This window comes from Coturnix japonica, chromosome 1, assembly GCF_001577835.2.
Source record: "Coturnix japonica isolate 7356 chromosome 1, Coturnix japonica 2.1, whole genome shotgun sequence".
In the NCBI taxonomy this organism is placed as follows: Eukaryota; Metazoa; Chordata; class Aves; order Galliformes; family Phasianidae; genus Coturnix; species Coturnix japonica.
Genome location: NC_029516.1, coordinates 51,902,308 through 51,918,581, shown reverse-complemented (window position 1 = coordinate 51,918,581; position 16,274 = coordinate 51,902,308). Strand labels below are relative to the sequence as shown.

Sequence of the window (16,274 nt, the reverse complement as noted above, 5' to 3'; positions counted from 1 at the left end):
TCATTCTTTATTTGCCGTAAATCTGCCATTCTGGTTCTCTTATCTTCCTAAAATATATTACTTTGACTACCTTTTCTTGTAAAAATAGAAAAAGCATTTACAACATGATTATTTGATATTGGACCGTAACATTCAGCACTGATTATAATCAAGTATTTTCTGAAAATGCAAAATTTAACCACATCTCGCTTTTGCAGCACTATTCTGTTACTGGAACAGGTCTGAAATATGTTCTGAAACATACTTGGAGTTATTTCACAGCACAAAGTCTCACACATTGGTTACTCTCTGTAAATCCTTGTATGTGGGCAATATGAAGCAGAATTTCTCATGAACCACCCGCTCAGAGCTTACTGAGCACTGTAGTTATTTGAGCACCGCTGTCAGAACTCTGACTCTTCTGTAACACATGCCGGACAGTTTGCTTTTAACACATGTTTTTGGCTGTCTTTCTATATTTCTAACTGAGAGATTTGGTGAACCAAGTGATTGGAAATCAAGGCAGTATTCCAAGCTGTGTTTTGGGGGTGAAGCTGCTGGCATAGCTTCCCACTGATTTCTCTAAGCAGCAAAGTTCTCTTTGGCTGAAATTCTCTTGAATACTTTCTGCAAAAGTCAGTCTGGTTTTTGAGTGTATGTATATACATATAAGTCATGTGTGTATTTAAGTCGTATTAAGTAACAGAAATCTGTGCTAGAAACTGGGACTTGAATTTCTTCCTCTCATATACATAGTTTTAAGAGCTTTTAATCTCAGTGGTCGGCCTGACATATACTCTTGCCATTTTTCAAAATCTGGATTTTTTTCCCCCTCCTTTTGTGTATTTTGGTTTTGGCGAGGTAAGGTGGCCATGCACCGTGTCCATGGTAACAAAGCTGTTGGCAGTCATTTCAGAAGGGCTGCCTCTCCTTAAACTTACTCCTCCCCAGAGTATTTTGATGGATTGTGTAGCCTCTTCCTTTAAAAATATCCAGTTTTATGTCAAGTCACACCCCTTACATGGAAAGGTTGATTCAGTGTGTCAGGGATAACATGGAATTCCTTCTGTATTCAGTAATACACTTTCTAAGGGGTGAAACTATTTTTGTTCTGGTCTTAGTTGTGTTCAGCTGTACCTGTGTGAGGGGCTTGAGGGATTTTCTTCTCCAGTGGAGAAGAATGAAGAGAAAATAGCAGTAAACAGAAAATCATAACCAAAGATGACTTTGGGACAGGGATCTTTTTCTAACATTATAGGCAAAAATACTTCTAAGGAACTCAGAATCCTTTAATTTTGTTTAACCTGTTTCACAAACTTGGAAATTGGGCAAAATTTGATGACTTCTAGGAGAACTGGGCACTCTGAAAGGATAATTCTGTTCGAAATATATAGTGAGCATTTCTCAATATTGATCATATTTTTAATGAAAGGAGAAATGGAAGCTGTTGGGGGAAACGGTTGCATGGAAATTCACTGCAAATGCTGATCTTACAAGGGTTTTGTTAATAGATAAATACCGATTTCAAGTAATCTATTTCAGAGAAAACCGCATCTTAACACCTGTATACCTGGTATATTGTTTTCTCAAGTGCCTACTTCTAGATTGTATTTTATCTGGTTTGGCTTATATAAGTCTGGAGTTTCCTTCAAATCTGGTTTGAAAGAGGAAATCATGCATATTTTACATTAATTCTTGCTTGTAAGGACCCAAGCAAATACTTTAATACGTACTTAAAGCTAAACTTGTACATTTTCAGTTTGGAACATCTTTTCCATGTTCCCGTCATGATCTTAAATTGTGACCATAGGTGCAAGTGTAATACAAGAGTGTGTAGATTAAAGCTTTAGAAAATCTCATTAGACTTGTTCATTGAATGCAAAAATTAGACAAATATACTTTTTTTTTTTCCTGCAAACTGATTCTTCATCAAAATACATGAAGTGCAAGAAAAGAAATCGTATTCCCTTCCCGAATGTTCTTTTTTACAGCAAAGTACAGAAGAGTGACATATTCCAGATTAATTAAATTGAAGATTCTTTGTGAAACATTTCCTATTGGCGCAAAAGCTTCTAGAAATGGCTGTACTGCTGTTTATCATCAGATTCCTTCAAAGCCTTCACTGAATTTCAGCCTTAGTTTAGTTGGCTCAGAACAGTGGGAATGCTTTGCAGTTGTGGCTGGATTCTGCTCATTGCTGTCTATTAACTACAATGCTAAAGATTTCCTTCCGCGAGTAAGAATAGGTGGAAACTTTCCCAAGCTTGCCAACAAGACTGTACTTCTTCAGTTATACTTTAGCCACACGTGCAACCTTCATGTACATGGATGAGCTTTCACATAGTGACTGTTCCTGATCCTTGACATCTTTTGAGAAGAATGTTAAAGTTGAATGTGGAATTAGCATACTATATTTCACAACTATTATCGTTATTATTAAAATTATAACTTAATAATAATTACTATTAATAATTATTTAAAATTAATAATTAATTTAGTATCCTAAATAATATGAAAGATAAATGTGTTTAAAAACCGTGGCATTAGCCACTTTTCTGAAGTGGTTGTTTGGATTGTGTGTTGTGTAGTGGCTTAGGTTGGAATGGACCTCAAAGCTCACCAAGCCCCAATCCCCCCTGCTGTGGGCAGGGCTGCCACCCAGCTGCTCAGGCTGCCTGGGGCCCCATCCATCCTAGCACTGAGCATCTCCAGAGGTGGAACACCCACACCTCTCTGGGCAGCTGTGCCAGCACCTCAGTGCCTTCTGAGTAAAAAATGTCTGCCTAGCATCTAACCAAAAATCTACCCTGCTTGAGATTAAAGCCATCTCCCCTTCTCATATCACTATCAGACCATGTAAAAAGTCAATTATCTTCCTGTTTATAAGCTCCCTTCAAGTACTAGAAAACTGCAGTGAGGTCTCCCCGTAGCCTTCTCTTCTGTAACTTGCTTGTGCAAAGTTGCACAGAATGTGCTAAGTATGCTAAATTCTACTGTCTGTAACTTTAGTCTCTTTAAATGAGGTGTTCCAAACGCTGTTGTCCAGAATAGCCACCACCATTAGCTGTGCATTTTCATCAGTGATGAACAAGAGCATGTGTTCTGCTCTCCTCAAAACCTGCACTGGTGAAGGCAACCCACTCTCACTGGCACAGCTGCTGAAGTGTATCATCCGCTGCATCACTGTGCTCACATCCACTGTTTGATCAATGGATGTCAGTGGGTGCTGTTTTTTTCTGCATGGAGGAATTCAGTGACACACCTTTGCTTCCATGTCAGACTGCTCCTCTGCTGCCATCTGTCTCTTGACAACAAAATGTAACAGAATACTGGTGGGAAGATTCAACCTTTTCTGCCACGCCACCAGTGTCCACCCCTGATGTCATGGGTTCATGTAATAAAGGAGGAGGCATTACTTTTGGGGCAGCCCTCATAGATCCTTTGATTTGTTTGCAAGGGTTAAAATGCATGAGGATTCTTTGTTGGATAAAGTTTCCAGTTGAGGAAAATAGAGAAGTAAAACCTCAACTTGCTAAAGCCTTCAGATATCAATGACTGTGACTAGTTTCTGTCCTTAACAGAAATTAGTCTGTCACTTATTTTCTTTCCATGGCCTGACTCAATTTGTGTGTATGTGTGTAAAGAAGAGATGATTATTGCTTTTTTCTTAAGGGCTCTTGTCCCAGCAGCAGGCCACTGCTTATTTATATGGCTTATGGCCTTTGTTCAGGAGATACAACTGTCATGGATACCTCCAAAGAACCTAACAGGACACAGCTGTGACTTCTTCAGGCCTGAGGTCTGGCAGCTCAAAAGACTTTTCTCTTTTCCAAACATCTGTGAGTTTTGATTCCTCCTCCTTCATACCATGAGCACAGTGCTCTCAGAATATGAGCAGAATTCATTCTGGATGGTGCTCTAGGAGTGTATTCTTTGACAAAGACTCCCATGTTTCTGTTTCTGTGGGTTTGCAGGATTAGCTTTTTAATGTCAGATATATTCTGGTCTGTCTAATTATTGGTATTTTTCCTTGCCTGGAGTAATCTCTTACATAAAGATTTAAGAATACTGCACACTAATGTTAGGAAACACACAGTTCATCCCTAAAATTCTTCATATATAGTTTATCCCTAAACTTTTCACTCTGTATTATAGTTAATCAGAAGATTCTGCCTTGTCCTTTTGGCAACTGATAATTTACCAGCCATTGTCTCATTTTTGATGCTATCCTCTCTCTTTATTATGAGCAAAGGAAAACGCCCACCCTTCATGTGTTAAGTCTGCTGCAGCCCTCTAGTGTTGTGCACTGTTGGCCTTGGCAAAAGGGGTGCTGCAAATCTGGCATCCTCTCTGGAATGAACATAAATATGGTGTGTAGAAACACCATAACTGTTGCACAACATCCTGCTGTGTTTATTTCCAAGTTTCTTTAGGCAGGATTTCAGCTGAGGAATTCTGTTGTTCAATAAACTATTTTTCTGTTGTCTGTGTAGAATCTCATGGCAACACTCGTTAGCAGAACAAGTGGAGCAGCTGTATAGGGGAGATACATGCAGCATAGGGATAAACACGCTCTTTAGATGATGAGCATCTGTTCACCTTATGGTATCTTTATAGTGCCAACAGAATAAAAGTGAAGGTAAAGCATCTTAACCCCTTGTGTATGTGCAATGAAAGGATTAGTGACAATGTGACTACATCATCATAAAAGAGAAGCCAGTAGCCTTTCCTCTGTGCACCTTCCAGCATATACATGCTCATGCACTGGGAGTGAATAAGAGGAGCCTGACACAGAGCCAAAGCTGCTGCACATGTGGTAAGGGCAGAGTCACTGCTGGCAGCATGGCAATGCTGTCAACATGTCTTTCAGTTGAGGGCTGTCCTTACCTTACAAACCAGGAATTATGTTCTAATCTTATTGAAAAGTAAGATATTTCCTGCTACTGCATACTTACTTTTCTCATTCTTCTCTGATATTTTTAGCCCTCAAAAAGCTACACCCATAAGGTTTCCCAATATCTATAAGAATTTGGAAGTTGTTCCCCTGGTTCAGAAGAGCCAAGAAGTGTCTTGGATATAGTTAAGTGTCTTGGATATAGTCTTCAGGAGTACCTAAAGCCACCCTACTGCTTTAGCAAAAATGGGGCTGTGATGAAACCATAATTCATTTCCTTCTTATTTTGTGTAAAGGTTTATTAGCTTGTGATTTAAGCAAACCATCTGGTCCTGCTGGCATTCCAGGTTATGTCAGACTCAATGCTTTCTCCCTGTAATATGTTACTTGAGGCAGTTAAATTACATACTTAAGTCCCAAGCCTGGCCTGTGCTTTTTCCATGTCTTAACATCTGTTCTGGGAAAGTTTTCTGGGATCCAAACAAGTTTACATGGAGCCAGAACTCGTCTTTGTCTTTTTGTGTGTGTGTGTGGGTGGGTCTGTTTCATTCTCTTCTCTCTGTCCTGCATTTTAATTGGTTCAGTAAAGGATAATGCAGAAATTTGCAGCCTTTTATCATTTCACCAGCAGTGAAATGAAGAACAGTTTAAAAACTCAGGATCTGAAAAAAAAAAAAAAAAAAAGTAAGAGAATCCCTTGAGAGACAGAGTACCACGTGATGGGAAATGTCAGTTTTGTGGGTTATTTTCAGTACTTGTAGTATTCTTAATACTGAATTGTCATTTTGAGACCTTTAGATTTGGTTTAATTCATTTTGGACAGAAGAACAGATTTCTAGTACGTTTTATCTCATAATGCTAATCTGTTGTTTATATAGGAAGAACTATGTTCAGAAAGCCAATAATTTTAAATAGAAGTTAGCTTGCTGAGGTGATTTTGAAGATAAGATCTCTAGTGATCGATTTATACGATGCCCACTTAAAATAAATTGCTTATGCGGGTACTTGTATCTTTACTCTCTAGAATTCCATCTTTTTGTATTCTGCCTGGAACATTTAAGGTATAGCCATGAATACAAAGAGCTATCCCATAACCCACAGTGCCTGTATGTGTCTTGAAAGGAATATAATTTCTTTAAGTTAGGAAGATGAAAACGTGACTTTTTTTGGTAACGAAGTATTAAAACATAAATTTCCCATGTATCACTGCAACTGAAAGTACTGTATCTGCAGTTTAGGAGTGTGCGTGGGTCTTCGTGCAATACTGTCTGCCATTCCCTTTGAAACCTTTAATTATGGCCTGGTGTGTGACCTTTTTCATTTAGCCATAAAAGCATTCAAATACTTGATAGAAACAAAAGAAACAAACAAATAAACAAAAGAAAAACAACAATGAAAGAGAAATACCAAGACTAACCGATAGCTTGGACCATCTGCATGATTGAAACTCCGTATACGTTTGAACTGTTCATTCATTCACTCATGTCATGTTCTTTAAGACTGGAAATTTTTCCTTTCCAGTTTCTAGGAGGACGTTCTTCAGCTCTTTCCTCTTTATTTGTATGTCCACAGCATACAAAAGTGGAATGTGTGGGTCCCAATGAAGTTCTTTTATCTTACTATCCAGAGAGAGATCCTGTGATCCTGCAGATGTTTTTCCAGTGCGTAGCATTTTGCCCTTTGTTTGCCATATTGCTGATTCTGCCTTTATGCTGCCATTTAAGGAAACAGAAATGAGTTACAAAAGTGCATTCTGTGCAATCTGAACTAAATTCTTTCTAGTGATAGGGCACAAACTCAACTTGAGTTAAATGGAAAATCATAGAATATTCTGAGTTGGGAAGAAACCGTAAGGATCATGGAATCCAACTCCTGGCTCCACACAGCACCACTCAAAAATTAGACCCTATGTCTGAGAGTGGTGCTCCAGCATCCCCTAAACACACCTTGCCCTCCAGACTCTTCTTTGTAGCCCTAAAGCCAGCAGCTTGTCTCAGGAAATTCTGGTTCTTGGCAAATACTTTTTGTTGTATAATTAGTTGCACTCAGAGCAAAAAATAAAGGGTAGATTTGGAGTTCCTCATGTAGACTAAGTCAAACACACATTGCAAAGACATCCATTGCAATGAATTTGCTTCCAGTGAATATTTCTGTATCACTTCTTCTAGGACTGCTTACAGAGAAATATAGATAGGTCTGCTCTATGATTCATAGCTTGATGTGTAAAGTGTTTTGTTTTGTACATGTTTAATGGAAGTACTCCCTGGAATATCTATAGCTTGATGAATCCAAGCAATAAAGTCTTTACTGTAAGTATGAGCAATGCTACTTCCATGAATTTTTGTCTTTGATATACGGTGCCTTGTAGACAGAATGGAAAACCACAGTGCTTCAGATGACTTCATGCCGGTGTCATGTAAAAGCCATTCACATTCTATCTATTCTCTATATATGATTAGATCATTTTTCTTTTAACCTTAAGAAACATAGTCAGGAGCCTACAATGAAAGAAATTACCAAATGGGGTGATTAGAAAAAGAAGAATACATGCAATAGTCAGTACTCAGTGAATATAATTCTTTGCTGCATAGTGTAATCTTGCAACTCAGAAGTGACAACCTTGCCCCAGCTATTGACCCCCAGCCTCCTTGTGTCGTAATGGCACAGAGCTGTTACACTACAGATCTGTATCAAGCAAATCAATCCTTTGTTATTAGTGTCACAGATTTTGATGGCTGGGAATAGAATGATGGACAGCAGAAATCTTTCAGACTCCATCATGGAAAAGTTGCTTCAAAGACTGTTTTATCTTGGCAACTGACAGATTGACACAAGTCTTTTAGATTGTTGCAGTTGGCCGGGGACTTGTTTGTTTGAGGCTGTTTTTTTGTTAGAAGCAGAGGATTTTGCAGTTGGCGTGCCTCTTTTCTCCCTGATATAAAGAAAAATGTTTATATATGATCCAGCCAAAGGAAGTAGAGGCTGATATTCTGGTACATATTCACTTGCCCAACGTATTGCTATTTTTTTCTTTCTAGGTATCAGTTTTCTTCCTAGAAGTATTTTTGCTGCTCATTATTTCTGCAGTTTTTCTCTACATTTTTTTCTGACTTTTCTCTGTTTTCTTCTATGGAGCTTTTTCTTTGTTTATTTTAAAAACTGACAGAGGTTCTGGTCTTATTTTGTACCCTAATGCAACAGGAAAAGCCTGGTTATTTTACACGCACTAGCCAGTTTGGACTGTGTGTCACTGAAACTCTGCTTTGCTCTGTTGGTTGCTGAATGAATTGTTGACTGTACATTTTGAATAGCTTTTGATAATCACATATCTTAAATTGTTCTTAATTTGCTGGGTACAAGGAGAATTTTCCTTGTCAGCTGCATTTGAATGGAAATAGGCATTTTGCAGGAAGCACTGAACAGTGACTATGGTAGATTTTATAAATTCACGTTTCTGAATTGCAGCATTTCTTGCTATATCAATTACTGAGGGTGAAGAACAGTCCATGTTAGTCCTGAGCTAATAGCTCTACCTCTCAGCATACTTGACTTACTAAAGCAAGTGATGATATGTTCCACACCTTACATCATCTAGCACCTGTACAGTAAGTGATGCACCATACATAGAGCTGTAGCTATACTGACATATCTGTTGTGGTTTTGCGAGTTTAAGTAGCGAATTCTATCAGAGACAAAGCCCACTCCTAGTACAGAACAAAACGTGACTAGATTCATTTGTGCATCATAGATTCTAGAATTTACAGTCATCTTAATTCTGAACCTTTCCCATTTTGTAGTAGCCTAGAGATATAAGCATTACTCTTCTATAACTGTCTACTGTAAACAACCCTTTGAAGGTGCTTTTGTTTCTGAATCATCAAATATGGGTATAGGCATTGTTGAACAGATATTTGGGGAAAGTAACCTTACATTTAGATGGAAAACTAGTCCTCTCTTTGCTTCAGAAATATTCTTACCTTCATTCTTAAAGTAAATATGTAGCTTCTCATCAGAGAAGTTGTTTTTATGCTTATGTTAAATTACTGATGTGCTCTACCTATTAATTAGAATTTTCCTAAGATAATTTAATGCCTATTGACCATCTATTTTTCCTTGCGTTACATTCTCTAAAATAGAAATATTGAAGAGTTGAATATTTGCAGCTTGGTATTTCAACAGTAATGTTCCAGTGACCAGACTATATTAATTCGTAGTCTATAACGCTGCTTCCACAATGTGTAGATGTACTTTTCACAACATAGAGGGATTCTTCTTCAGGTGTACATTGTTATGCAGTGTACATGCACTGGTAATCTTAGTACTCTAATTTTGTTGGGACCTTTAGTAACTTCCATCCAGTCACAATGTACTATTTTTCTCTCCTTCTGCCTTCCTCAAAAATGTTTTAGGTAGAAGAGCTGATGATGGCCATGGAGAAGGTTAAGCAGGAGCTGGAGTCAATGAAAGCAAAACTGTCTTCTACACAACAGTCTTTGGCTGAGAAGGAAACCCATTTGACCAACCTACGAGCAGAAAGAAGAAAACACTTAGAGGAAGTCCTGGAGATGAAGTAAGTGTTTCTTTCCATTCTTTGTAGCCACGCTTTATTTATATTTATGAATTCTTCTCTCATCTCTGACGACTTAAAGACAACTGTTAATATGCCTCTGTAGATACATATCTATATAATCAGTCAGGTCTTCAAAAATGACATTTGACTAAGGATTGTCTATGTTGCTTTCATGCTTACATTAGGGCTGAAAAACATTTCCTGATCATTTGCAGTATCATTTCACAATAGCATCTTCAAAGTCCATAAACAGTTATTGGGACCTGATTATTTTGTGTCTTATGAATATGCCGTCTTACCTTGAATTTCTTGTTATCCACAGCAAAACAACAGTCAGTGTAACAAATGTTAAAAAGGAGAGAAAGATGAGGTAAACTTAGTTCCAAATAGTTGTAATGCTGAAATAAGACTGCAGATGTCTGGTCTGTTAAGGTATTTTTCAGACTCATGCGAATGATTCATTAGCACTGGAACTGAGATTTAATTTCTCTATCAGGCTTCTCTTGTCATCTTTACATAAGGGGATCTGAATAAAACCAAGCACTGAGGTGGGGAAAAGTGAGGAAATAGACTTCTAAGGCTTAAATACTTCCTAATTTCTGGCTGTGCATTATAGATGAATAGTTATCCTTAGTTCAGGGAGACGGGAATCCGTTTAGTGCAATGATGGATAGTGCTGCCAGCAGTTCATTAGAAACACTTTCAGTTGTTTAGCCAGCCCTGAAGAGAAGGAACGTTTTTATTGGCAGGACCAGCAGTGGTTCCTCCACTGTGGTTTTGTGAGCCATTATTTATTTATTTAACTTTTCTGCGCTATCTTTCCTTTCCTTTTCTTTTCTTCATTTTTTTTCCTTTTTCAGTGAAAGGATAGAGAAACAGCTGTTATGAAATGAAAAGAGATGAGGCTTAAGTCTTGAAACTCTTAAATTAGGAGTGCTCTGCAAAGTGGGCCAAGCTTCTCCAGCTTCATACTATACTACTACACTCTGATCTAGGCCTGGCACAGAGACATTGGAAGACTGCAGTACTTAAAAGCCACACTTTTTATTTTTAATAAAAAAATTTATTGAGCTATAAATTTGACTGGCTTGAGTGCTGGTGTATTGGGGGATGGGAACAATAGCTCTTTAGGTGATATGGGAATCCAAACCAACTGGAGATATATCCCATATCCAATCACTTGGCAGTATGTTCCTCTGCCAAACTGCTCTGCCAAACCCTCTCATTAAAATATACACGTATTGTACAGTATATCCTGAAACGTATTTTGAGTTGTGAGGCTTTTGCACTTTCAGTATAACTACTCACTTCTTTTAAATGACAACCTCTCTTAGCTAAGTAAGTTATTGTTGGAAAGCCATTGTATTGAAATTAAGTATCAGGAGCTGCATTAACTGGTAGATCCATTGTGCCAAAGAAAGAAGAAGAACACTGGAGAGAATGGTAATGCTGTCAGCACACGGAGAGAAAGATGGAAAAAACATTACGTTTGTATAGTTAACTGGCTGAACGTGTTTTAGACGTAGCTGGGCTGTCTGAAAGTTCTATAAAGCTGCCAAATGCATCCAAACTTCAAAAACTCCCCCTTGCCATGAGTCTTTGCTGCAAACATGTGTCTACTGAGGATTCCCAGTCAATTAAATATCGTATTTGAAAATGCTCCAGGATATTCTTTGTTGCTCTCTTTCCCAGCCTCTGCCTTTTTTGAAAAGTACTCTTCTCAGATGTTTTCTAGTTTTTGCAGAATTTTCTAGCGCTTCTAAAATGTTTTCTACTGTTTCCATCCAAAACTAACACTAGCTGAATGTTTAGTAAATTTTTTGTAGCAGCCGAGATGGGTTTGATATTTTAACAAAAAACAATAGTTGTACAGCTACAGTTCATTGACGCAGTAAAGCAGTGTTGTTTCCCAGATTGTAGGGCATGCTTCTATGTGAAAGGTTTCAGATGTTCAAAATCAGCAGTGCTTAAATTTGCTATTTGATTGAGGCTTACATTTAATAGCCTGGGCCCTACATGTAGGTAACAGGGCAGGTGGGAATGACAGGAATATACAGTAAAACGCTTAGGAAATGTTGCCTTAGGAGGTTCTAGATATGGGCTGAAAGGTGTGAGAACAGAAGGCAGACTCCAGAAAGCTACCTTGGAGTTGTTGTAGGAAGTTGTTAGACATTTTCTTTGTGATATGTATTTAAAATAGCATTTCTTAGAGAAGAACTCGTGTTTGCTACTGACTCTGTAATGCTGAGAAGATCATTTCACACTCTTTAGGGAATACTGTGGCATTAGAATGGCAGAAATGTGAATTATTCCAAGGATGAAATTTCACTCCTTAAAGCAGTACTACGTATTTTGAACCTCTCTGCCTTTTCAGTGGAATACTTTCATTTTCTTTAAGAAGTATCTTACTTGAAAATGATTATGAGAGAGGTAGATAATAGTCTCTTCATTTGTTTCAACAAACGTGATCTACTGTAAAAAGAAGAAAATAAAAAAAAAAAGCTAGCTAAAAACTGCTAGAATTTTTGTTTTGTTATGTTTTCTTTAAGAAGTTCTAATGTTTCCATCATTCACAGCAAATATTTCAAATTAGGCAGGAATAAAGTGCTGTCTACAGAGAAATCTCTGTTCTTTGTCCCATAAAAACCTGCTTAGGCTGAGCTGAGTTATAAACTGTTGAAAATCACCAGTTTTCCTTCCCCTTTTTTCTCCTGGTGTTGTCAGCAAATTTTGGCAGTGTGTGAAAATAACCGAGTACAAACATTCTAATCTGTGGCCGAGTTCATGCAATTGCCAAAACTGCAGCAGCAGACACTGCACTTATAGGGAAGGGGAACAGACACTGTGTCTGCCTATAGAGAAGGGGCTTTTTTTTTTTCCTCTGGGTAGGCCTTTTGTTATGGGCAAAAGGACTAGAAGATTCCCCAAAGTCATCTACTTCAGTGCTGATGAGTTCCAGTTGGAGCATTTTTCAACCTGTTCCTCTAGACCCAGGAACTTGTCTAACAAATCTTTCCTAAATTATGCCTTTTCTTGCTCATTGAAGTTACTGCTAACTCCGTAATGGAGGTATTGCAGACTTACACAACGTAGTTGGCGCTTCATATTTGAATCCTTGATCCTGCTGGCATACAACAGAAAGATTATCACTTGTCCGAGAATAATTCACTATAATCGTTCTTTCTTTTTCTTTTCTTTAAAAATAGTTGAGCATATGATGAAAGGATTGTTACAATAGAACCCTCAAAAGTCTTGATTACTCCCATGACTTTAAGTGGTCTTGTGAGGATTTATTACAGTAGTATTTACTTACATGAATACATCCCATTTTTCCAGCAGATAGTGTTGGATTTGATAGAGTGCATAGATGGTGATCAGAGATGACCCAGGCTGTTTAGCTTCATTATACTGTTTATTGCATTCCTTTTTTATTTCATATATGAGCTGGAAAGTCTGCTGAGAGCTACATGAGGGGCTACTATTGAAAACGAGATGCCTACCTATGCAATGCAGTGTTAACCTTTCTCTGCTGCAGTTTTCACACACAGTGTGCAAACCACTTGAAGTAATGGGTAGATGGTTGATAAGTCCACATATTCATATTCTGCTTCTCAGATAAGAAAAACAGACACACACGAACACTCTAAAGTGAAAATTAAGTCGGCGAAAGCCAAGGTTATTTATCTTCTAAAAAGTTCATCCTCCCAGCAGAAAGACATAACTGTCAGGAGGTATGAGTAGGAGGCTGAAATTGAAAGTGATCCAAAAGAAACTGATTAATTGGTATAGAGTTTATTTTTTGGTTCAAGATGAGGCATAAAGTAATTCAAACACAGCAAACAGTTTTGCCAAACAATTGTGTGTGTGTGTGTGTGTGTGTTATGTGTGCCCATGACGAGCAGAGCCAGCAAAAAAATCCAAACACAAACAGTGTTCGTGTCCTCAGTGTCCATCCACCTCATAGCAAAATGTGTTCTTGAAAATGAAATAAATATTTGTCTGAGTTATTATAGAAATCTTACGTTACGTCAATGGCTTAATGACAGTTCTCCAAAGGAGAAGGGTGATTTGTAGTTTCAGAGGTATATACATAGAAACAGTTCTCATTGTAGTTGGAAACAAGTTCTTATTCGTCAACTATGCTACAAATCAGTAGTAGCTTAACCTTGCACCTGGCTATCTAGGTCCTGTTCAAAACTCCTCAGCATTTTTAGCTGGTCTTTGTGGTCTGTGGGCCACGTGGTGTATCAGGCCATTGGGCAATTGCAGCAGTGCTGGCAGCATTCTTCCTGTAATTACTTTTGAGGTTTTAAATAAGTTCCAATCCCACAGAGGACACTTAATTTCTGTAGCATTTACTGTTTGGGGCAACACTGAACAAATGCATTTCTTTTTTCCTCTGTAAGCCCAGTTGTTTTTTGTTTCGTTTCGTTTTGTTTTTCATTAAAATGTGTTTTTTTAGAGGACAGAAAGTGAAAATGAACATAAAAAATATCCTATTCCCATCATTTTGTCCTTCATTTTTCAGCATAAAATATACATGTTTGTTTAAATTAGATATACTCACTCAGTAAGATTTTGACAGTTAAGTTGTAGAAAGTTCAGTGTCATCGAGTCTGGAATGTGAAAAAATACTATTTTCTAATAACTGAAGAATAGAGATATTAAGACTGAGTGATTGCAAAAAAACCCTGACTGTTAACTGCTGTTAATCTCAAAGTGATTCTCACTGAAGCCAATAGGGAAGTTGAAATGTGTCTTCTAAAGCTAACAGTTATTGCGTCACTGTTTGCCTTACTATAATGAGCCATTAAGCTTTACATAAATGTGAGTGTAGATCTTGGTTACCTTGAAGTTTGCTGTAATTATTTCATTCATTCGGATGCTTAATAGAAAACGTAACCTCTTATGCACTTTCCCTCTTTTGGCAACTAAGTATTTGGAGTCTGTTATCCTTTGTGTCCTGCTGCATCGTCAGTAAGCCTTCAAGTCCCCTTAGTGATAACATTAGAGGTGTCCTGCCCACTTTGTTTTCAGTGGAACTGATGATGGAATGATCCGAAGCCTGGAAAGAAGCAGAGAAGCTTAACCCATTTATGAGCAGCGGTTGTACAAAACTCTGCTCACAATTCGCATAGGTGAGAGAACTGTTAAATTTTAGTCTTAAAGTTTAGCAAAGCAGAAAGAAGTGGGACCTCTGGTGAAGCTTATGTAAACAAGGTGCCCCATATGAGAGCATAGGCAGAATTAGATTGTTGTGGTTCCTTCTGTTTCTTTAACGATGAGAAAGTTATATATTCTTTTTGTAGCTGGTTTGTTTTCACTCTTCACCTTCCTTGAAAAACTTTTCCTTCTGTGGCTTTCTGAGATACCGAAATCTTGGCACAGGTTGACATAGTCCCTTACTGTCTTATGATAAAACCTCCATATCTCATTTTATCTTGAACTCTGTGGTCCCCAAGAACAGTCTTGCATAGAGAAGGTACTGTACTATCTTAATGAGGCATGACAGGCTTGGGAGCAGGACCAACTGCTGAAAACTACACCAGGTGGTGTTCAAGGGGTTTGTTCCACTCAGTAATTGCTGCGACTATTACTGTTATATGGAAGAGTTTGGAAAAGGAGGTCCAGTCGTTAAACTCCTGAGAATGTAGTTACATTATGCTTTTGTTTCCTTGCCTTTCCACTGGAGGTATTTTTTCTTCTGGTTGTTTTCCGGGGTCTGAGTTTAGTGTGACTGATCGCTCCAGTAGTTCCTGGAATGTAACTTCTAGATGGTGCCATGAAATCACACACTTTCTTTTCAAGAAGGCATGCAAAAAGCATTACATATAGCCTCAATGTTAGGATTGCACGGGCTTTATCAATTTTTCCCTTTCTATCAATCGTTTATAGCATTACTATAGAAATGACCATAAGCAATCTCATCTGTAGAGATCCTTGGCATACATGCAGACTACTGAAATTCGAAGTGCTTCAGGCTAACACACTCCTAGCGTGAGCAAATGAGCACCTTTTCCGTATATTCTCAGTTCACTAATTCATTATTGCAAACAAACCAAGAGCCGGTGCAGCACAAGGCAACATCTTAAAAGCCTTAAGTACGTGTGTCCTTTACTGCTCAATTGGCATTACTTTCAGAAAAGTAATGCATAACCTGCATATTGTACAGATCATTGTATTTAGAAGAATAAAAAGAACAATGCTAAGTGTTTTACTTGTAAAGGAATGGAGTGTGTGACTGTTTTGTTTTGGCTAATATATAAAGCACATTGCTTGTAAGACAGCTGTGAGGGCACCAATATACCGTCTTCTGCTAAGTAATTCCGCGTTCCTTTTCCAGTACAGAGCGTTGTTTCATGTTCTGTATTCTTTAGCATACCCTTTCAGCAATTAAATACAATCAGAAACTATCTTAGAACTTAAAGTTTATCTGTTCAGGAGAATCTGTGTAATTTTCCCTTGCGTGTGTGAATTCTCTACTCTGATTATTCCTAGAATAACACTGGCAGAAATTGACTTCCTTCTTTTCAGCACTCCTTGTTATTGTCTCTGTGTACTTCTGTGCACAACAAACATAGATGTGATTTTAAAACAGAGGTTTTAAAATTGCAGTATGCAGAAGTGTTTTGGTGCAGGTTTGGTAGCAATAATACATTTCCTATAGTGGCTCTTTTCAGCTACACCAATGGTTCCTGTTGCCGTTCCTAATCCAACTATAAGATTTTGGGGCTTCCAGGGGTGTTACTGAGCTAAACCAAATCAGGCACTGTTTACTTTCTGTTAAAGTCAAAACAACCTTGAATTCCTTAGGGTGCTTTTTCCTCTCTT

General features: G+C 38.0%; 1 protein-coding gene across 12 annotated transcripts in view; it reads left to right on the top strand.

Annotated features, from left to right (window-relative positions):
• ERC1 (ELKS/RAB6-interacting/CAST family member 1) overlaps window positions 1-16,274 on the top strand; it is a 274,077-nt gene that overhangs the window by 162,038 nt on the left and 95,765 nt on the right. For 11 of the 12 annotated variants that reach the window (XM_015865493.2, XM_015865524.2, XM_015865513.2 and 8 more), the window contains one exon: window positions 9,283-9,443. In XM_015865493.2, coding sequence (XP_015720979.1) covers window positions 9,283-9,443 — 161 coding nt within the window. Of the gene's footprint in view, window positions 1-9,282; window positions 9,444-10,303; window positions 10,468-16,274 lie in introns of those variants that run through there. The other variant, XM_015865590.2, reaches the window with a different exon arrangement.